General features: G+C 43.7%; 2 protein-coding genes across 2 annotated transcripts; one reads left to right on the top strand and one right to left on the bottom strand.

The window, feature by feature from the left end:
• Nucleotides 1–1,197: 1,197 nt before the first annotated feature.
• On the bottom strand, nt 1,198–11,083 carry LOC120062029 (membrane transport protein XK-like). Its single transcript, XM_039011832.1, has 3 exons — nt 10,041–11,083; nt 2,856–3,115; nt 1,198–2,771 (listed from the first exon to the last, which is right to left on the bottom strand). The coding sequence occupies exons 1-3, from the start codon at nt 10,388–10,390 to the stop codon at nt 1,933–1,935; spliced, it is 1,449 nt and encodes a 482-aa protein (XP_038867760.1). The 5' UTR covers nt 10,391–11,083; the 3' UTR covers nt 1,198–1,932.
• A 6,324-nt stretch (nt 11,084–17,407) lies between these two features.
• Nucleotides 17,408–18,283, top strand: LOC120061967 (keratin-associated protein 4-7-like). Its single transcript, XM_039011752.1, has one exon. It carries the CDS (start codon nt 17,408–17,410, stop codon nt 18,281–18,283), a length of 876 nt encoding a protein of 291 aa, XP_038867680.1.
• Nucleotides 18,284–22,698: the final 4,415 nt, after the last annotated feature.

Genomic DNA, 22,698 nt, shown 5'->3' with positions numbered 1-22,698 from the left:
CTTTCAGGTTTACCTTCCTATCTATATGTTTTTTTGGAAAGCTATACCATAGGCTACTATTATAATAATTAAACGACAAAATATGATATATATAACAGCATTTTTTATTCAACAAATTTACATTCAAGTAACAATGCAAAAGATAATGCACTTAAACATACTATTGAAACAGACCATACAAAACAAAAGCAGGGATTAAATGCACTTCAATGCTACAGACATAAGGTACCAATAAGGCATCAAGTTCTTTATATTAAGTCATCATTGAAAGTAAAAAGATATGTTCTGAATTGCATTTAAATTACAATATATTTACAAGGACAGTGTGATTACACAAGATCTATTGGCTCTTTAACCCACTTCAAAATGATCACTGTCTTGAGATTCAATTAGCCTTTTAACCACTGTGTTTGCAAAGGGAAAAAAAGAAGCGCAAACTGAGCAGCCAGATACTACACTGAAAAAAAATATAAACGCAACATGTAAAGCATTGGTCCCATGTTTCATGAGCTGAAATAAAAGATCCCAGAAATGTTCCATATTTCTCATAAAATAAGTGCACAGATTTGTTTACATCCCTGTTAGTGAGCATTTCTCCTTTGCCAAGATAATCCATCCACCTGACAGGTGTGGCATATCAAGAAGCTGATTAAACAGCATGATCATAACACAGGTGCACCTTGTGCTGGAGACAAACGGCCTCTAAAATGTGCAGTTGTCACAACGCAATGCCACAGATGTCTCAAGTTGAGGGAGTGTGCAATTGGCATGCTAACTGCGGGAATGTCTACCAAAGCTGTTGCCAGAGAATTTAATGTTAATTTCTCTACCATAAGCCACCTCCAATGTCATTTTAGAGAATTTGGCAGTACGTCCAACCGGCCTCACAACCACAGACCATGTGGAACCACGTCAGCCCAGGACCTCCACATCCGGCTTCTTCACCTGCTGGATCATCAGACCAGCCACCAGGACAAGTGACGAAACTGAGGAGTATATCTGGTCTGTAATAAAGCCCTTTTGTGAAGAAAAACTAATTCTGATTGGCTGGGACTGGGACTGGCTCCCAATGGGTGGGCCTATGCCCTCCCAGGACCACCCATGGCTGTGCCCCTGCCCAGTCATGTGAAATCCATAGATTAGAGTCTAATTCATTTAGTTAAATTGACTGATTTCCTTATATGAACTGTAACTCAGTAAACTCATTGCGTTTACATTTTTGTTCAGTATAATACAAACCATTCATTACAGTGGGTGGAGTGGGGTATGAGGAAGGTAGCTCGGATTTCATCTAACCTTTTATTTCCCCCATCTTACATATGGGCGTGCAGATGAAAAAGGGCCCTAATGCAACATCTGGAGTTTGTTCATTAAGTAAACCCCCGAGAACGTAAGCAGGGGAAGTCCCAGTTTAAAGGGCAAGTCAGTCCTCTAGGGCCGGAGACACTTGGCATGCTTCCCACACACCTGGCCCCACTGTATCTGACCCTGTGCTGCTCTCTCAAGGCTGCCTTTGTGCATCACACCGGCATATCTTAACAGAGTACATTCTTTGGACTCCCTTGACCCACTGTCTCTCTACTTGTACAGTAGATGTTCAGTACAAACGGTGCACTCGTCAGTAACCCATTTAACAACAGTGATGTAACATTGTCTATATCATGGCTTATCTTTTTAAGTCCAAGACTCTGCGTGCCCGTGTTATTCTAAAACGAGAAGCATTGATAAAATCATGGCACCAATTTGAAATGCGCTTAGCTAACCACTTGAGACCAACTTGTCCTCTGTGCACCGCAGTACAGAATGAGCTGCTCTGTCCATCTCCTAATCTGCACCACTCACAGTATAACAGTCCTGAGTGTACATAGCCATTAGTTCAGTAGCTGCACCAAGCAGTGGCCCCATATCATCAAATCACCATGTGGGGCCTTCTCAAGCCGCTTCCGTGTCTTCAACGATTGCCGTCTCGTGCTCCCCCAGCTGGCTGGTGAGGTCAGGGGGTTGCAGGTCTGGCGGCTCCAGCGGTACCAGCACCATGGTGGCAGTGGTAGAATAGGAGTGGGGATGCCCCTCCCCCGCTCTCCCCACACCCCTCCGACAGCAGCAGACGCAGGCCAGGCAGTCGTGCACATTGTGCCTGAAGAGGCGCCGACACGGGTGGCAGAACTGGTAGAAGAGTAGCATGAAGAGCACGGCCAGGCTGTAGCAGATGAGCAGCTGGGCCACCAGCAGCGGGGCGCACACGTACGAGTAGAAGTCTGACTTGTAGAAGTACCAGAGGGCGATGAGCGCGCTGTTCTCCAGGAAGCGTCCGCCGTAGTATGCGGCCAGGCGGCCCCAGTGCTGCTTCATCTCGATGAGGTCGCGGTGGCCCAGGTCTAGCTGCACGGCCGACCAGCAGAAGACGTTGATGCAGGCGTACAGGAAGGTGACCAGCGACAGCACCACCGTAGTGCCCAGCTTGCTGAAGTTCTTCTCCACGTTGTCGGGCAGCGAGGCGCGTCGAGCCCAAAACTCGGCCCAGGGCTGCAGGAAGAAGAATAGCAGGTTGCCCAGGCCCACGAGGATCACCCAATAGGTGAGCGCGGAGCTGAACAACACCAGGGAGGTGACACGCGTGGCGATCTCCAGGCCCCGCCACAGGATCATGCAGAGGTAGGCGGCTGGGCGCAGCCGCACCTTGTAGTCGTCGTAGCGGATGTTGATGGCCAACACGCTGCACACCAGGGCCCCGTAGGTGATGGAGAAGAGGCAGATGACCATCAAAGTCACTGGAATGAACACAGAGACAAAGCACTCGTTAGACCCTCCAAAACAACAGCATTCACCATGAATGCCATCAAGAGGACTCTTACGTCTGATAGGGAGGAAGTACTTCTCCTGGATGTTGGCGTACAGCTGCAGGGTGAGCTGGGGGGTGGATCCCAGGAAGGCCTGGATGACGGCGGTGCGTTTGAAGGCGTTCCGATGGGTGGCCAGCTTGCGCTCCGAGTGGCCGATCTCCCACTCCATGGGCGTGGCCTGGTCCTTCTTCAGCTTGATCTTCCTAGAGATGGTCACATACGGCTCCTCCTCTTTACCCGCTTTGAAGTAAACCACCAGAGCCTCGAAACACCTGAGGAGGAAAGGAGGGAATGGAGTAATACCACAGCCACCAGAGGGCAGTACAGGCTGACAAATAAAAACTAAGATTGAAAGTAAAAAAAACAATCACGTGATTTGCATTATCATTCAATATTTTCATCAATAAATATTACATTTTGCTTCATATTTAAAATGTTAAAATAATGCAATATTGCTATATAGCTCCACCAGAGGGCAAAAAAATAAACTGACAGCCTTTGACACTGCATGTACAAAACATTAGGAACACCTGCTCTTTCCATGACAGACTGACCAGGTGAATCCAGGAGAAAGCTATGATCCCTTATTAATGTCACTTGTTAGATCCACTTCTATCAGTGTAGATGAAGGGGAGGAGACCGGTTAAAGAAAGATTTTTAAGCCTTGAGACAATTGAGACATAGATTATGCATGTCAAATGTGTGCCATTCAGAGGGTGAATGGGCAAGACAAAATATTTAAAGTGCCTTTGAACAGGGTATGGTAGTAGTAGGTCCAGACATCCAGCCAACTTCACACAACTTTGGGAAGCCTTGGAGTCCACATGGGCCAGCATTCCTGTGGAACACCTTCGGCACCTTGTAGTCCATGCCCCAACAAATAGAGGCTGTTCTGAGGGCAAAAGGAGGAGTTGCAAATCAATATTAGGAAGGTGTTCCTAATGGTTTGTACACTCAGTGTATTCAGTACTGAAACCTAAGAAGTGTGTTCCCTTCACAGAGGTAAATGACAGAAAGACGTTGACACCGCACACAAATAGCACCAACATGTGGTTTAGCACTCCTTTAATCTGCTTATGTTGAGTAGTACCAGTGCAGTGGATAGCTGTATACAAGGCCATCCATAACTTCTAAGCCAGGGATCCTCAACTAGATTCAGCCGCGGGCCGTTTGTTTCTGGAGTGGATAGTCGGTGGGGCCGGAACATAATTACTAATGATTTGTAGACTGCAAATTGATTGTAAGAAGCCCAAACAGATGTTAGACTAAAACATCATAATTTCAAACTTTGCATACGATCACGTCGTGTCTCTATTATGCATGGGAATACTTCGTAAGAGATTTCTTAAATTAAAATCACTTGGAGCTGATTTCCTGGTGTTTTTTTTTTTTTTACAACAATGAAAATTCCACACAATATTTTCAATTTTTTGTTCAGAAAACTAGGGAGGCCAAATAAAACCACCCGCTAACCAAATTCGGCCTACGGGCCACCAGTTGGGGAACCCTGGTCTAAGGTATTCACACTCAACCAAGTAAATCACAGTGTTTGTCTTGTCTTTCAGACCAAAACATCTACTTTGGACATGGGCTTAGGGGAGAGAACACAGACAGGCTAGCTACTAGGATTCTCTTCCTGCTAGCTCAGCTGTGGGCTGCTACAGGACACCACATTCAGCCGTCAGCCATTTAGGGAGGGGCACAAGCCACCCCTCATCTCTCCAGTGGTACTACTGGTAGCCTATGCAAAAAACTGTCTGAGAGTTTTATGACTGGTCTACAGATGGGAGGTGGTAGCGGTCACAAGACTATGATTTTCTCATTGATTTCCAGGGAAGCTTGGCATCATAATGCAGCTAAGAATGCGTGCTGGAGTCAGTCCAGCCAGAAATTCAGGTTCTGAATGACTAAGAACCAATGTATTTCACTTTGAGGAAAAAGCACAGCTGGGGAAAAGGTTGGTTGACAGAATCAACATGCCTGATGTCCACAGCAGCATCTAAATGGTACCATCAGGTGAAGCAAAAAGTGCCTACTGCCGGGTAATTACTCCCTGGCCATAAAAATCACTTTGCTCTCTGCTTAGGCTACCAGTACTTGTAAAGAGTACAAAGTAAAACACACATGCAATATGGAACTAACTTAAATCTGTAGTAGCTTCATCCATTTTTGGACATAAAAATGTATGATATGTAGCCTACCCAGTGATTCTTGAAGAATATAACTTACAAATGCCTCATGAGCTTAGTTCAACTGTCATACCCCATCAGAACCCCAAATATAAGCTTGTTTAACTCCAATGTAAATAAACACTGTATAGCTTTATAATTTTATATCATGGATGGTCAAGTCCTGGCATCCATAGCTCTGTCTATGAATTTGAGTGGTTACATTTCTCCAGCCTCATTCCTCAGATTTTTAGCAAAACAGTGGCGGTGAGATTGCTTGTTATTGTTTCAACTGCTGATTGCCACTTTAAGGCATGGGCTGCAGTTCAAGCAACCGTTGCAGTTGTCTTTCATCAAAAAAAGCCACAAGGGTAGTTTCATCATCAGGAAATCCTCTCAGCATGCTCCTTGAGAGACAGCAGAGATTCTCACCTCGTTCTGGTTAACAACCATGATTTGGCATAACACCCACAAGATGCATTGGGGCTAAGGATATACAGATGCCAACCTTTCTTCATTGTCTGTAAACATGGTTTCAGTGCTGCATGCTGGGAAAGGGAGATTGCTATCAGCTAAGTATGTAGCTACTTCTGCCTCAGGGGAGGAATATATTCCCTCAGAGACAAGCTGTGACAAGGTCCACTCAAGCAGGGAACCAACCTGACACCACAGAGATTCCCAGTTGACCATGTTTCACAACATCTTGTCAACAGATTATCTAAGATATAGATTGCAAGACACATTCATATAGTGAAACTGTACTTTGTGTTAAATTTACAGATATGCGAGTAACAAGAAAAACACTACCCTGGGAGGTAGAGTCCTTGCCTATTACAAGGCAAAGCAAGCCGTGCAGCCAGCAGCATTTCAACCCTTGGTCGGAGTTGCTAAGAAACCTGCTATATCGAAATGTGTCAACACCGATAATGATCTGTGATTTTATCATCCACCAAACTCCACAGGAAGTGCACAGCTGATAAAAAAAGAAAAAAAGTGTTATTGTCACATACACTGGAGAGGTGCAGTGAAATGTGCTGTTTTACAGGGTCAGCCCTGCCCCTGGAGAAAATTAGGGTTAAGTGCCTTGCTCAAGGGCACAGAGATTATTTTCACCTTGTCGGCTCAGGTATTCAAACTAGCGACCTTTCGGTTACTGACCCAACACTCTAACCGCTAGGCTACCTGCCGCCCCAAGATCAGCGCAAAGCTCAGAGGGGATAGTGGGAGTAACTGTAACTAATGCACAGCTGTTTCTCTAGTGCAGGGGTCTCCAACAGGTCGATGGCGAGTTACCAGTACCTCGCAGCCCACCTAGGAGTAGCTCGCCAAACAATTCTGAAGTATATGCAATTTTCACATGTTCTACCGCAAACTGACAAACAAATATCCCAAGTAGGCTATCAGACACCGCAAGCAGAAGAATGTGCCTATTTGAAAACTATAAAAAAAAGTGTAGCTCGCAAGATCATTTTTTTAAAGTAGCTCTCATACCACAAAAGGTTGGAGACCCCTGATCTAGTGCCTCTCTGTTTGACACAGTTAACCATCCACTAAGAAATAAAATAGGGTTTGAGGCAGGAAGTTAATGATATGAAGCTTCCTGCCCAAGGGAACCACATCTCCAGACAAGGCAACCTCCAGAGTATAATTATAGAACTGTGTAGCTGTAGCACAACAACCCTGAAACGAAACCTTGATCTGGTTCTACTGGAAACTGAAGGGCTGCTTCTCACTGGTTAGCACTGCTACAGTGAGGGAGTGGGGGAGCAGGGCTGTTAACAGTGTGCCAATGTCATGTCATGTGCTGGCTTGGCAAATGCCTGCTAGTCAGTCACTTGATTTGTCATAAAGCAGGGGTGCTCAAGTACTATTTGAGGAGGTCCGGTCACAAATTTCCTAAGTATTAAAGGTCCGGACGGATAATGTAATTTATCGACATAGCAACAAACCTTGTAACCTCAAACTGTTCACACCCCTTTAGCTGGGAGAAAATGTTGCAGTTTTAAAGCTAATTTCCTGCAATTCAATGCATTCTTCCATGTCTTATGTGTGTTTATATGATACCATGGGTCAAAGCACAACCAAGTAAAAAAAAATACAAAATCTTCCTTGTCATATTTTCTTTCTTTTTTTTTTTCTCGGGACCCGCGGTCCTTATTGACCCCATTCTGGGTCCGATCCACCAGTTGAGTATGGGGGCCATAAAGGGTGCAGCCAAAGAGATAATGCCAAAAATGACCTTTGAATTGACGAGATATGCGCTGTAAAAGTAAGGTATTCTGGGATGTATTCTAATCTTAGGATATATAAAATCTTTAAAACATTTAACAATTTTAAAAACATTGACAGTGTGTTTTCGTGCAGTAAATCTGCTACTCTAGAAGAATCTGGAGGGATATGACACAGGTCACTGCTTCCACATCCCAGTTAGAGGCTCCACTAGAAATTTGAATACTTGAAACAGTGGTTTCTTCCACACATGGCTGATAGTCACACTTGACTAAATGGATCACATTCACCTCACAGATTCAAGGCAGTTCTTTGTTGTGGAAAATATTCAATGCAGATCGACAATAATGGATTATAGGAAACACTGTTATTCTGCTTTTCTGTGTCTTTTGTTATCTGTAATGTTATCCATTGTACACCATATGGAATGGTAAGCCACGCAGAGCTAAAGCCAACATGCCAAAGGCCTACTTCTTGCAGTGTTAAAAGGGCCACACCCTCAGCTATCTACAAGGCCTACAGTGTAGAGCTGGGACGATAAACCGACAATTATCAACACCGACCACTTATCACAGACATTTTGCTGATATCGTTTATTGCGATAAGTAGAGAAACATGACGTTTGAGATGAAATAAGATTGCTAATATGGGTGATTGTTAATGTGACAATTTATGGCTACAACCATCAAACTACTAGTAATTTAAAAGATAAATACAATCTTTGCACATTAATGTTATATACTTATCATTAACACATCAATTCACAATGATATGGATTTTTGCCCATATCGTCCAGCTCTACTACAATGGATCAAATATTATTAAAATTCAAGAGTTAAATCCAAGGTACAGTTGACAAACCAAAGTTCACCAACAGTGTCACTCAAGACATGCCCAGTTTCTAAACAGCTACCAAAGACTCCCCTTTAACTTTATTTTGCAAGTGACAAATGGCTCACGGTTTGTTCAACAGGTCTAGTAAAGAGTGATTTGTATTTAAAGAATTATGTGAGGGGACTTTCAGTGTTTGAGCAGCAATGGAAGCCTTCAAAGTGTGGGCATTTCACACCAAAGCAAAATGAGAGATAAGGTTCTCTAATTTCAGCCAATTAGATATGTGAAACAAATTAAATAAAAAGTGTCTGATCAAAACTAAGACATGCCCATACATTTCTGTATACTAATGGCATTGACATCAAATGGGGTCCCACTCCTTATAACTTGTCACTTGGCAGTGACAGTTCAAACCCAATTAGAAGTGGGTTGACACAAAGAAGCAGCTGTATCTACAGTAGACTACATGACTCACATGTCTGACAAAGGTGTAAATGTAAATCTGAACACTGACCCACTTCACATCTGGTCAAACAGGTTTGAAGAGGCAGGAAAACACACTGCCTAATTTATAGGATAACTGAGTAAACATTGTAGAGCGTTTCTTAGTATGCCTGCAGTACTGTAGCGGGAAATAAAGTAGTTTCGTGAGGGCTCAACTATATGAACCAATTATATGGCACTTACAAAAAAAGATATGCTGTCAGAGTGCAGTATGTTGCAAAAACTGCATCCAAATTAAGTATTTTTTACTGCAGTAATTTTGCAGTACACTGCAGTTATTGTTTAATTACTGCATCCAAAACACTACAGTCAACTGCAGTTACTGCACTTGTACTACAGTGTCAAAACTAACATCAAGGCGGTGACCCGTTCCTGTAGGTTCATGCTCTACAACATTCGCAGAGTACGACCCTGCCTCACACAGGAAGCGGCGCAGGTCCTAATCCAGGCACTTGTCATCTCCCGTCTGGACTACTGCAACTCGCTGTTGGCTGGGCTCCCTGCCTGTGCCATTAAACCCCTACAACTCATCCAGAACGCCGCAGCTCGTCTGGTGTTCAACCTTCCCAAGTTCTCTCACGTCACCCCGCTCCTCCGCTCTCTCCACTGGCTTCCAGTTGAAGCTCGCATCCGCTACAAGACCATGGTGCTTGCCTACGGAGCTGTGAGGGGAACGGCACCTCCGTACCTTCAGGCTCTGATCAGGCCCTACACCCAAACAAGGGCACTGCGTTCATCCACCTCTGGCCTGCTCGCCTCCCTACCTCTGAGGAAGTACAGCTCCCGCTCAGCCCAGTCAAAACTGTTCGCTGCTCTGGCACCCCAATGGTGGAACAAACTCCCCCATGACGCCAGGTCAGCGGAGTCAATCACCACCTTCCGGAAACACCTGAAACACCACCTCTTTAAGGAATACCTAGGATAGGATAAAGTAATCCTTCTAACCCCCCCCTTAAAAGAGTTAGATGCACTATTGTAAAGTGGTTGTTCCACTGGATATCATAAGGTGAATGCACCAACTTGTAAGTCGCTCTGGACAAGAGCGTCTGCTAAATGACTTAAATGTAAATGTAAATGTAAAACTGAAATATTTTTTGTAAGGCGGGGGTATAGTGTTCTACACTATGTCAGGCAGTAGAACGCTCATATATAAGCCATTTTACACATTACCCTCTCTCCTTCGAGAAGCATCTTCCCGCACAGTCCCACCTGACAACAGGTACGCTTCCCCAACACCCTGCCCGAGACCACCAGATTGGAATGATCCCACCAATGTAGCCGGACAGCTGATTGGGGGCAAGATTCTGCTGTGCAGAGGTGAGCGCCCTACTGCCTGTACCACGAAAGCCTGGGCGGCAGTAGACAACTCACATTACAGTACAACTCAGCACTATGCTTCAAGTCATCCTAGTTGCGGTCCGAAGCTACTCAGCACTGTGATTACTTGTGGTACTATACCTACCTAATGAGTGGGCCCAGGAGTAGTAGATGCAAGAAGAGAACAAAGGGGCGGTCTCTTCCTAAGTCTCTATGAATGAATGTCAGCGCCAACTGAGTCAATACAGCGGGCACCAACATGAAGGTGATGGTTGACCCCATCCAGATGTCGTCATCGCTCTTGTGGTAAACGTTGCAAAGCACCGCTGCGCAGACGAACTCAGCACAATACAACAATGTGGCTAACACCACGCTGAATGGGGGCTGAATGTTACTGTGGTTGACAACCAACATGACTCCGTTTTCAGAGGCGGATTCATGGTGGGATTGCTCGACGTCAGAGATATTTTCGACTTGGTCGCCCTCTTCTTCCATGGCTCTCTCACTGAACAAAACAACGTCAGACAATTGAGAACTGTAGGGCGGATGGATGGCTCAGTTTTAGGCAGGAAAGTAGGCTATAGATTGCAGTGTCACATTGTATCCTTATTCAGACAATGTATCAATTTCTTCAAACAAAGCAGGTAAGTTTTGTCATTCATGCACATATCAAGTTCGTTAAACAACGTCTACAATTGTTTCCTCGTGAAATGTTTGCTTCGGTAGGTCCTGTCCTTTCGTCAAATTTCAACACACAACAACAATAACTCGTTACAGTTCAGCACGACGCGCTCTCTTGTGCTTATTTTCATTCCGTTTACAGACAGTTTCGACACCGTGGCCACTATAAAATTAAAACAGCATCGTATCTCTCCGGTAGCCTTCCAAGTCAAGACCGGGTGGTTGTACGTGTAAACACCAGTCAATGTCAAAGATTTGCATTGCGCTCGAAACTTTCTTTGCCAAAGAGATGCATGCCGCTGATGTCCGCCTGCAAATGTTGTGCTCAGTGCCCCCCATTTACGCCCAACGCGATATCAAATGTTGAATCCTTATCAACACCGAAACAATCCATCCACTGTAGTGTCCCATTGCAAATTGGAATGTTTTCGTTAGCTCCGCTAGTGATCAAGAAAGCAAAGCAGGTGTCTGAACAGGTCTCCTATTTTTTTTGGTCTATGGACGTGTTTGTAGGGTAGGGGCAATGCTGCCCCTCACAGCTCCTGGGTCCTAGGCCCCGTTAACTCCTTCTTCTATGATATAATGGAGGTTCCCAAACAATCGTGTAAGTGTATGACGCCACCTACTGTGTTGGGATGTACGATCAATCATGATCTGCCCAATTCTGCACGAGCAAAATTATTTTAAAAAGTTTTAGAACACCTTCAAGGGTTTTTCTTTATTTTGACTATTTTCTACATTGTATAATAATAGTGAAGACATCAAAACTATGAAATAACACATGGAATCATGTAATAACCCAAAAAGTGTTAAACAAATAAAAGTATGTTATATTTCAGATTCTTCAAATAGCCACCCTTTGCCTTGAAGACAGCTTTGCACACTCTTGGCATTCTCTCAACCAGCTTCATGAGGTAGTCACCTGGAATGCATTTCAATTAACAGGTGTGCCTTCTTAAAAGTTCATTTGTGGAATTTCTTTCCTTCTTAATGCGTTTGAGCCAATCAGTTGTGTTGTGACAAGGTTGGGGTGGTATACAGAATATAGCCCTATTTGGTAAAATACCAAGTCCATATTATGGCAAGAACAGCTCAAATAAGCAAAGAGAAACGTCAGTCCATCATTACATGAAGGTCAGTCAATACGGAAAATTTCAAGAGCTTTGAACGTTTCTTCAAGGGCAGTCGCAAAATCCATCAAGCACTATGATGAAACTGGTTCTCATGAGGACCGCCACAGGAAAGGAAGACCCAGAGTTACCTCTGCTGCAGAAGATAAGTTCATTAGAGTTAACTGCACCTCTGATTGCAGCCCAAATAAATGCTTCACATAGTTCAAGTAGCAGACACATCTCAACATCAACAGTTCAGAGGAGGCTGTGTGAATCAGGCCTTCATGGTCGAATTGCTGCAAAGAAACCCCTACTAAAGGACACCAAGAAAAAGAAGAGACTTGCTTGGGCCAAGAAACACGAGAAATGTGTTCTTTAGTCTGGAGTCCAAATTGGAGATTTATGGTTCCAACCGCCATGTCTTTGTGAGATGCGGTGTGGGTGAACGGATGATCTCTGCATGTGTATTTCCCAATGTAAAGCATGGAGGAGGAGGTGTTATGGTGTGTGGGTGCTTTTCTGGTGACATTGTCTCTGATTTATTTAGAATTCAAGACACACTCAACCAGCATGGCCATCACAGGATTTTGCAGCGATACTCCATCCCATCTGGTTTGGGCCTCCAGGCTGTGTAAGGGCTATTTTATCAAGAAGGAGAGTGATGAGTGCTGCATTAGATGACCTGGCCTCCACAATCCCCCGACCTCAACCAATTGAGATGGTTTGGGATGAGTCGGACCGCAGAGTGAAGGAAAAGCAGCCAACAAGTGCTCAGCATACGTGGGAACTCCTTCAAGACTGTTGGAAAAGCATTCCAGGTGAAGCTGGTTGAGAGAATGCCAAGAGTGTGCAAAGCTGACATCAAGGCAAAGGGTGGCTACTTTGAAGAATCTCACATATAAAACATATTTTGATTTGTTTAACACTTTTTTTGTCACTACATGATTCCATATGTATTATTTCATAGTTGTGATGTCTTCACTATTATTCTACCATGTAGAACATAGTATAAATAAAGAAAAACCCTTGAATGAGTATGTGTTCTAAAACTTTTGACCAGTAGCATATATAATAATAATAATTCAAAACCAAATAAATCCCTAACTTCTACCACCCCCCCAACCCCATTAAACTTTATCTATATGATACTGAAACACCACCCTTAGGATTGTTCAGCATATAAACAACCATTTCAACATTAACATCTGTTACCCCCAATATCTATTTTGCCGTCTCCACATTAACCTTCAACCTGGCATTTTGATATTGATAACCTTACCAATAGAAGCTATTTAATCAACTTTATTCACTATTAAAGTGTCCTTTGACGCCGCACATTCATGAGCACAACATTTCTGAACAGGCCTCAAAACCCTGCCAGGACCATGAGAAGCATCAGCCCTGACAGTAGGTCCACTAACTACAGGTACATCCATGTAATCTCCATCAGTCCCCACTGTAGTTCTACCAATCTGTTTCACGGCCTCTGCATATGACACATCATGACTGATCCTATATCTTTGAGCTTCTCCAGCCTCTCTCTGTACCTGGCATCCACCAAATGCTACACTGTGTTCTCCCCCACATGTACAGCACTTAACCTTCACATTGCGTCTACATTCACCATAATCATGTTCCCATCCACACTTGGCACATCTTTTCTTTCCTTTACACTGAGCAACTACAGTACATGTCCCATTCTTTGACATTTAAAACATTGCAGTGCATATGGGACAAATTCTCTCACATTGAAACTAAGGAATTCTATCTGTACTTTTCCCAGCAAGACTTTTTCCTACCTCAGCATCACTGATAAGCTTTCACTTCTTTGACCCTCTTTCCCACTGATGAACCCTTTGGCCTCAATCACTCTGCCTCCCTTCACATTTTCTTTAATGTCATCTGTGGACATACTCTACCGTTCAAAAGTTTGGGGTCACTTAGAAATGTAATTGTTTTTGAAAGAAAAGCTACTTTTTTGTCCATTAAAATAACATCAAATTGATCAGAAATATAGTGTAGACATTGTTAATGTTGTAAATGACTATTGTAGCTGGAAACGGCTGATTTTGAACAGAATATCTACATAGGCGTACAGAGGCCCATTATCAGCAACCATCACTCCTGTGTTCCAATGACACGTTGTGTTGGTTTATCCAAGTTTATAATTTTTAAAGGCTAATTGATCATTAGAAAACCCGTTTGCAATTATGTTAGCACAGCTGAAAAATGTTGTCCTGATTAAAGAAGCAATAAAACTGGCCTTCTTTAGACTAGTTGAGTGTTTGGAAAATCAGCATTTGTCGGTTCGATTACAGGCTCAAAATGGCCAGAAACAAAGATCTTTCTTCTGAAATTCGTCAGTCTATTCTTGTTCTGAGAAATGAAGGCTATTCCATGCGAGAAATTGCCAAGAAACTGAAGATCTCGTACAGCGCGGTATACTACTCCCTTCACAGAACAGCGCAAACTGGCTCTAACCAGAATAGAAAGAGGAGTGGGAGGCCCGGTGCACAACTGAGCAAGAGGACAAGTACATTAGAGTGTATAGTTTGAGAAACAGACGCCTCACAAGTCCTCAACTGGCAGCTTCATTAAATAGTACCTGCAAAACACCAGTCTCAACGTCAACAGTGAAGAGGCGACTCCGGGATGTTGGCCTTCTAGGCAGAGTTCCTCTGTCCAGTGTCTGTGTTCTTTTGCCCATCTTAATCTGTTATTTTTATTGGCCAGTCTGAGAAATGTATTTTTCTTTGCAACTCTGCCTAGAAGCCCAGCATCCCGGAGTGGCCTCTTCACTGTCAAGGGGTCTGAATACTTTCCGAAAGCAATGTACATATCATGTAGTACAATAAACCTAGGAACTGGTTCAGTCATAGACTGTAAAAACACTTTTTCATATGTGTCATGCAGTACTAGGCTGGCTGCTAAAGTTATCTACAGTAATTGTCAGTGCACAATATTTGTTCAACAGTTGTGGAAGGACTGTTAGAAAATGGTTGCAGCTGTATGTAGCCTAATAAACCTGTGCATTCTTATAGCCAATTTCCTTCACTATTTTCAATAAGAGTGTCATACTTTTCACTGTTTTGGATTATAGAAAACTCAGTGGCAATGAGAGGTTATCACAGGGTAGCGTGGCGACAGGCAGCCTCGTGGTTGAAGCGTTGTGCCAGTAACCGAGAGGTTGCTAGATCGAATCGCTGAGCTGACAAGGTAAAAATCTGTCGTTCTGCCCCTGAACAAGGCAGTTAACCCACTGTTCCTAGGCTGTCATTGTAAATAAGAATTTGTTCTTAACTGACTTGCCTAGTTAAATAAAATAAATAGCAAAGAGTAGAACTCTTGGGCAATTAATTTCAGAGGGTTGTTGAAGCAGGTGAGGCTACTACAAATCCTACACTACATGACCAAAAGTATGTGGACACCTGCTCATTGAACATCTCATTCCAAAATCTTGGGCATTAAGATAGAGTTGGTCCCCTCTTTACTGCCATAACAGCCTCCACTCTTCTGGGAAGGCATTCCACTAGATGTTGGAACATTGCTGGCTCGCAGTCAGCATTCCAATTCATCCCAAAGGTGTTCGATGGGATTGAGGTCAGGGCTCTGTGCAGGCCAGTCAAGTTCTTTCACAACGTTCTCGACAAACCATTTCTGTATGGACCTCGCTTTGTGCACGGGGGCATTGTCATGCTGGAACAGGAAAGGGCCTTCCCCAAACTGTTGCCACAAAGTTGGAAGCACAGAATCGTATAGAACATGGGTAGGCAACCCTGGTCCTGGAGTGATGCAGGCACTTCATATTTTGGATTTAACCAACCTGGAAGACCAGGTGTGTTGAATTTAGGCAATCACTGAACTGATCAATTAGCTCAGTTGGTCAGGTGTGGTGCCTAGTTGGAACAAAATCATGCAGTACCTGCGGCACTCCAGGAACAGGGTTGCCTACCCCTGATCTAGAATGTCATTGTATGCTGTAGGGTTAAGATTTCCCTTCACTGGAGTAAGCCCGAACCATGAAAAACAGCCCCAGACCATGATTCCTCCTCTACCAAACTTTACAGCTGGCACTATGCATTGGGGCAGGTAGCGTTCTCCTACCATACGCCAAACCCAAATTAGTCCGTCAGACTGCCAGATGGTGAAGCGTGATTCATCACTCCAGGGAATGGGTTTACACTACAATAGAGTCCAATGGCGGCGAGCTTTACACCACCCCAGTCGGTGCTTGGCATTGCACATTGTGATCTTAGGCTTGTGTGCAGCTGCTTAGGCCCATTTCATGAAGGTCCCGATGAACAATTCTTGTGCTGTGCTGAGTTGCTTCCAGAGGCAGTTTGGAACTCGGTAGTGACTGTTGCAACTGAGGACAGATGATTTTTACGCGCTTCCGCACTCGGCAGGCCCATTCTGTGAGCTTGTTTGGCCTACCACTTCGCTGATGAGCCGTTGTTGCTCCAATATGTTTCCACTTCACAATAACAGCACTTACAGTTGATTGGGGCAGCTCTAGCAGGGCAGAAATTTGACAAACTGACTTATTGGAAAGGTGGCATCCTATGACGGTGCCACGTTGAAAGTCACTGAGCTCTTCAATAAGGCCATTCTACTGCCAATGTTTGTCTATGGAGATTGCATGGCTGTGTGATGGATTTTATACACCTGTCAGCAACAGGTGTGGCTGAAGTAGCCAAATCCACTAATTTGAAGGGGTGTCCACATACTTTTGTATATACAGTGCATTGAGATCAGTTTAAAAAGATGAAGAATGAAACGTGTACAATGATTAACTGAATGCTTTGATTAACTGAATGCTCTCTTTCACAGTGCCTGTGTGTTGTACAGGGCAGGAGCACAGAGAGATGGGTTGTCCTCGGTTTCTCTTTTTAGGCTCCACTACAACTACTAAGACAGACTTGGCCTGTTACAGCACCAGAGCTACAGTGGGGAGAACAAGTATTTGATACACTGCCGATTTTGCAGGTTTTCCTACTTACAAAGCATGTAGAGGTCTGTAATTTTTATCATAGGTACACTTCAACTGTGAGAGACGGAATCTAAAACAAAATCCAGAAAATCACATTGTATGATTTTTAAGTAATTCATTTGCATTTTATTGCATGACATAAGTATTTGATACATCAGAACTTAATATTTGGTACAGAAACCTTTGTTTGCAATTACAGAGATCATACGTTTACTGTAGTTCTTGACCAGGTTTGCACACACTGCAGCAGGGATTTTGGCCCACTCCTCCATACAGACCTTCTCCAGATCCTTCAGGTTTCGGGGCTGTCGTTGGGCAATACGGACTTTCAGCTCCCTCAAAAGATTTTCTATTGGGTTCAGGTCTGGAGACTGGCTAGGCCACTCTAGGACCTTGAGATGCTTCTTACGGAGCCACTCCTTAGTTGCCCTGGCTGTGTGTTTCGGGTCGTTGTCATGCTGGAAGACCCAGCCACGACCCATCTTCAATGCTCTTACTGAGGGAAGGAGGCTGTTGGCTAAGATCTCGCGATACATGGCCCCATCCATCTTCCCCTCAATACGGTGTAGTCGTCCTGTCCCCTTTGCAGAAAAGCATCCCCAAAGAATGATGTTTCCACCTCCATGCTTCACGGTTGGGATGGTGTTCTTGGGGTTGTATTCAACCCACTCGCCGTGTTTGGAGGAAGAACTCTGCTATATGGAACCCTGCTATATGGAACCCTGCTATATGGAGCGCTGCTATGTGGAGCGCTGCTATGTGGAACCCTGCTATGTGGAGCGCTGCTATGTGGAATCCTGCTATGTGGAACCCTGCTGTGTGGAACCCTGCTGTGTGGAACCCTGCTATGTGGAGCGCTGCTATGTGGAGCTCTGCTATGTAGAACCCTGCTATGTAGAACCCTGCTATGTGGAACCATGCTATGTGGAACCCTGCTATGTGGAACCCTGCCATGTAGAACCCTGCCATGTAGAACCCTGCTATGTGGAACACTGCTATGTGGAACACTGCTATGTGGATCCGTGCTATGTGAAACCCTGCTATGTGAAACCCTGCTATGTGGAACCCTGCTATGTGGAACCCTGCTATGTGGAACGCTGCTGTGTGGAGTGCTGCTATGTGGAGCGCTGCTATGTGGAGCGCTGCTATGTGAAACCCTGCTATGTGGAACCCTGCTATATGGAACCCTGCTGTGTGGAGTGCTGCTATGTGGAGCCCTGCTATGTAGAACGCTGCTATGTGGAACCCTGCTATGTGGAGCCCTGCTATGTGGAACCCTGCTATATGGAACCCTGCTATATGGAACGCTGCTTTGTGGAACCCTTCTATGTGGAGCCCTGCTATATGGAACACTGCTATGTGGAATGCTGCTTTGTGGAATCCTTCTATTTGGAACCCTACTATGTGGAGCACTGCTGTGTGGAACCCTGCTATGTGGAACCCTGCTATGTGAACCCTACTATGTGGAGCCCTACTATGATGAACGCTGCTATGTGGAACCCTGCTATGTGGAGCGCTGATATGTGGAACCCTGCTATGTGGAGCGCTGCTATATGGAACCCTGCTATGTGGCACACTGCTATGTGGACATGTGCAGTGGGATAGCCAGGCTAGCTCATATCCAAACATTGAGGGGTTGCAGGTGTCCATGACTTACTTTTACTAGTGTAACGAGTGCGCTGAGACTCAGGAAGCAAGTTCAGGGAGTGAGTGTTTTAATAAATTAACACAACTAAATACAAAACAAGAAACACAAACAACGCACAGACATGACACTGGAACAGAAACAATAACACCTGTGGTAGGAACCAAAGAGAGTGACATATATAGGTCAGGTAATCAGGGAGGTGATGGAGGCCAGGTGAGTCTGATGACGCGCGGGTGCCACGTAACGATGGTGACAGGTGTGCACCATAACGAGCAGCCTGGTGACCTAGACACCGGAGAGGGAGCACTAGGTTATGTCTAGTCCAGGGGTGTCAAACTCATTCAACAGAGGGCAGAGTCTCTGCAGGTTTTGTTTTTTTCCTTTCAATTAAGACCTAGAGAACCAGGTGAGGGGAGTTCCTTACTAATTTGTAACATTAATGAATCAATCAAGTACAATGGTGGAGTGAAAACACACAGGCACTTGGCCCTCAGTGGAATGAGTTTCACACGTGGCCTAATCAATGAAACCAGTCTGGTTGTAGACTTAGGACAGCCATGACACGCATAGTGTTGCATTTGGTTTACATTTCCATTTGGAACTATGTTTACCTAAACAAAAAAGGACAAATGAAGTCACATCCTTTAAATGAAAGGGACCCCAGGGGACCGTTTATTGTTTGCTCAGGCTGAGAGGGATCCCCTCTGCTTCTTTTGGCTTTGCCTTTTGGTCAGTGCTAAAGCGGTGTCTTAATTTAATGTTGTCTTATATCTGGCCAATCATTTGAAACTATCTCTAAACTTGGAATTAAGATGTTGTGCTCAACAACAGAGAACTTAAAATGCACACTGTTGTAGATGGTTTTAATAACATTAGTTGTGATGATCAATCTCTCATTTTTGTATTCGTATTATGACCACAGTGCACTGTTTTCCATATGAAAGCCCAAACCCAGATTAAACATTCATGTTTTTTTCCAGAGCAGCACAATAACAGCTCAAAGGCACAGTGATGCCCATGATGAGTCAACCCAAAATATGAGCATCACTCCCCAGTGTAATCAGATGGGTCCCAGGCAGGCAGTGCTGCATTGTGAATGGGGCTTACAAAGTCTGCTGGAGGCCCTCCTGCTATTAATAATGAATGTGTGTGGCGAGACAGCGCTGTGGGTCAGTGGCTGGAGACTGTAGAGGTTGTTTACCATGTACCAGGTCTGAGGCCCTGTCATTAGTGGCCCAGCAGGTTTTTATATCTAGAGAGGGTTTAAGATCATTTACTTTGCCCAAAATCTGTCCATGTGAGATAAGCCCTTTTTTGTATGGAGGTCTATGAGAGAGTGTCGAATTACGTGATGCTTATTTGATCGAATAGAAGTTTAGTAATGTTCAGGCTGTTACAAATGTACTGATATAACAACTTAGTTGTGCCTGTTGTTCATGCGTGTATCTGCCCTCTCATTGGCTAGAATGACCTAATGAGACTCTTAAGGGAATGTTCTCTAAAGTTGTGGGAACATTTATTGTTAGCTGGGTCTAGCCAATCAGATCAGACGAAACAAACTCCCTATTCTGTCACTGAACAAAAAGCTGAAGACAGTTTTGGCTCAGATTCAAACCAATTAAACAGTCTTAAACAATACATCCCACAGCCATTGGAGGCATAGAGGTTAAAGGGTGTACTATTCTGTCATTACAGTCACTAGTTAGTAGAACAATTTAAAGAAGCGAGACTTCAGAGGGAACATAACCCTCAGACATTCAGCTGTCAGGACTCTCAGAGATATGTTAGGTATGTGGAGGGAATTACTATATAAGGCATGGTGTACAGCTGTTGTGTCAAGCTTTTGCTGCTGCTTTTGCCGCTGCTGCGATGTGTGTGCACGTGCCTAAGTGTGTGTGCTGTGGTCAGAGCCTCGGAGGAGTCTAGTCAGCAGGTGAAGCTCATGCCTGATTGGATACAGGGGTAACGACTTAATGAGATGAAGCATGTACACAAAACACAGTTCCAGGATATGTTCTTCCTGTTATGCGAAACAGTTAAAGTAAAACAAATCTATTGACAAAAAAAGAAATACCCCGCAGAGTGAAAAATATTTGTCAGTCACATTTTAAGTTGACTGCCTAATACTGGGACTCACTGTTTATAAACATGTTATTTTGTGTAATCTGTAGTGTTGTAGTTAAAAAGGTTGGCTGTAAAAAATGATGCATTTTTGTCATGAATAGACAGACTGATTTGGCTGCACTGCAAATGATTTCCTGCCCATGTCAGCTCATCTGTAAGAAAACCACACAGACACATAATCACGGCCCCTTGTAGTGTGAACGGTTCCATAGACATCAAGGCCATCTAGTGGCCATTGTGATGATGTATCAACTTGTAAATATGTTACAAGGCAGCAATAAAATTGTAACAAAAAATGTAACAGAGCTACATTTACCTCATATTGCATGTTTGATTCACATGAAACATTATTGTGATAAATCTCTGCCATTGTTAGATTACATGAAACATTATTGTGACAAATCTCTGTCATTGTTAGATTACATGAGACATTATTGTGATAAATCTCTGTCATTGTTAGATTACATGAGACATTATTATGATAAACCTCTGTCATTGTTAGATTACATGAGACATTATTGTGATAAACCTCTGTCATTGTTAGATTACATGAAACATTATTGTGATAAACTTCTGTCATTGTTAGATTACATGAAACATTATTGTGATAAACCTCTGTCATTGTTAGATTACATGAAACATTATTGTGATAAATCTCTGTCATTGTTAGATTACATGAAACATTATTGTGATAAACTTCTGTCATTGTTAGATTACATGAAACATTATTGTGATAAACCTCTGTCATTGTTAGATTACATGAAACATTATTGTGATAAATCTCTGTCATTGTTAGATTACATGAGACATTATTGTGATAAACTTCTGTCATTGTTAGATTACATGAAACATTATTGTGATAAACCTCTGTCATTGTTAGATTACATGAGACATTATTGTGATAAATCTCTGTCATTGTTAGATTACATGAGACATTATTATGATAAACCTCTGTCATTGTTAGATTACATGAGACATTATTGTGATAAACCTCTGTCATTGTTAGATTACATGAAACATTATTGTGATAAACCTCTGTCATTGTTAGATTACATGAGACATTATTGTGATAAACCTCTGTCATTGTTAGATTACATGAGACATTATTGTGATAAACCTCTGTCATTTCAGGGGGATATATTTTATAACATCAACTGTCTGTTGTCCGGGCCTCTGGCAGTCTCTATGGGGGTGCCACAGGGTTCAAATCTTGGACCGACTCTCTTCTCTGTATACATCAATGATGTCGCTCTTGCTGCTGGTGAGTCTCTGATCCACCTCTACGCAGATGACACCATTCTGTATACTTCTGGCCCTTCTTTGGACACTGTGTTAACTACCCTCCAGGCGAGCTTCAATGCCATACAATTCTCCTTCCGTGGCCTCCAATTGCTCTTAAATACAAGTAAAACTAAATGCATGCTCTTCTACCGATCGCTGCCTGCACCTGCCCGCCTGTCCAACATCACTACTCTGGACGGCGCTGATTTAGAATATGTGGACAACTACAAATACCCAGGTGTCTGGTTAGACTGTAAACTCTCCTTCCAGACTCACATCAAACATCTCCAATCCAAAGTTAAATCTATAATTGGCTTCCTATTCTGCAACAAAGCATCCTTCACTCATGCTGCCAAACATACCCTTGTAAAACTGACCATCCTACCAATCCTCGACTTCGGTGATGTCATTTACAAAATAGCCTCCAATACCCTACTCAATAAATTGGATGCAGTCTATCACAGTGCCATCCGTTTTGTCACCAAAGCCCCATATACTACCCACCACTGCGACCTGTACACTCTCGTTGGCTGGCCCTCGCTTCATACTCGTCGCCAAACCCACTGGCTCCAGGTCATCTACAAGACCCTGCTAGGTAAAGTGCCCCCTTATCTCAGCTCGCTGGTCACCATAGCAGCACCCACCTGTAGCACACGCTCCAGCAGGTATATCTCTCTGGTCACCCCCAAAACCAACTCTTCTTTTGGCCGCCTCTCCTTCCAGTTCTCTGCTGCCAATGACTGGAACGAACTACAAAAATCTCTGAAACTGGAAACACTTATCTCCCCCACTAGCTTTAAGCACCAGCTGTCAGAGCAGCTCATAGATTACTGCACCTGTACATAGCCCATCTATAATTTAGCCCAAACAACTACCTCTTTCCCTACTGTATTTATTTATTTATTTTGCTCCTTTGCACCCCATTATTTCTATCTCTATTTTGCACATTCTTCCACTGCAAATCAAC

The sequence above is a fragment of the Salvelinus namaycush genome, chromosome 17 (assembly GCF_016432855.1).
Source record: "Salvelinus namaycush isolate Seneca chromosome 17, SaNama_1.0, whole genome shotgun sequence".
Lineage (NCBI taxonomy): Eukaryota > Metazoa > Chordata > Actinopteri > Salmoniformes > Salmonidae > Salvelinus > Salvelinus namaycush.
This window is presented reverse-complemented; position numbering and strand designations above follow the sequence as displayed.

Coding starts and splice junctions, on each gene's coding strand:
- LOC120062029 (XM_039011832.1), bottom strand. CDS start 10,390: ATGGAAGAAGAGGGCGACCAAGTCGAAAATATCTCTGACGTCGAGCAA. Junction 3,116..10,040: donor CTCCTGGGCCCACTCATTAG/GTAGGTATAGTA, acceptor TTTCCTCCTCAG/GTGTTTCGAGGCTCTGGTGG. Junction 2,772..2,855: donor GTACTTCCTCCCTATCAGAC/GTAAGAGTCCTC, acceptor TGTTCATTCCAG/TGACTTTGATGGTCATCTGC.
- LOC120061967 (XM_039011752.1), top strand. CDS start 17,408: ATGGAGCGCTGCTATGTGGAGCGCTGCTATGTGGAACCCTGCTATGTG.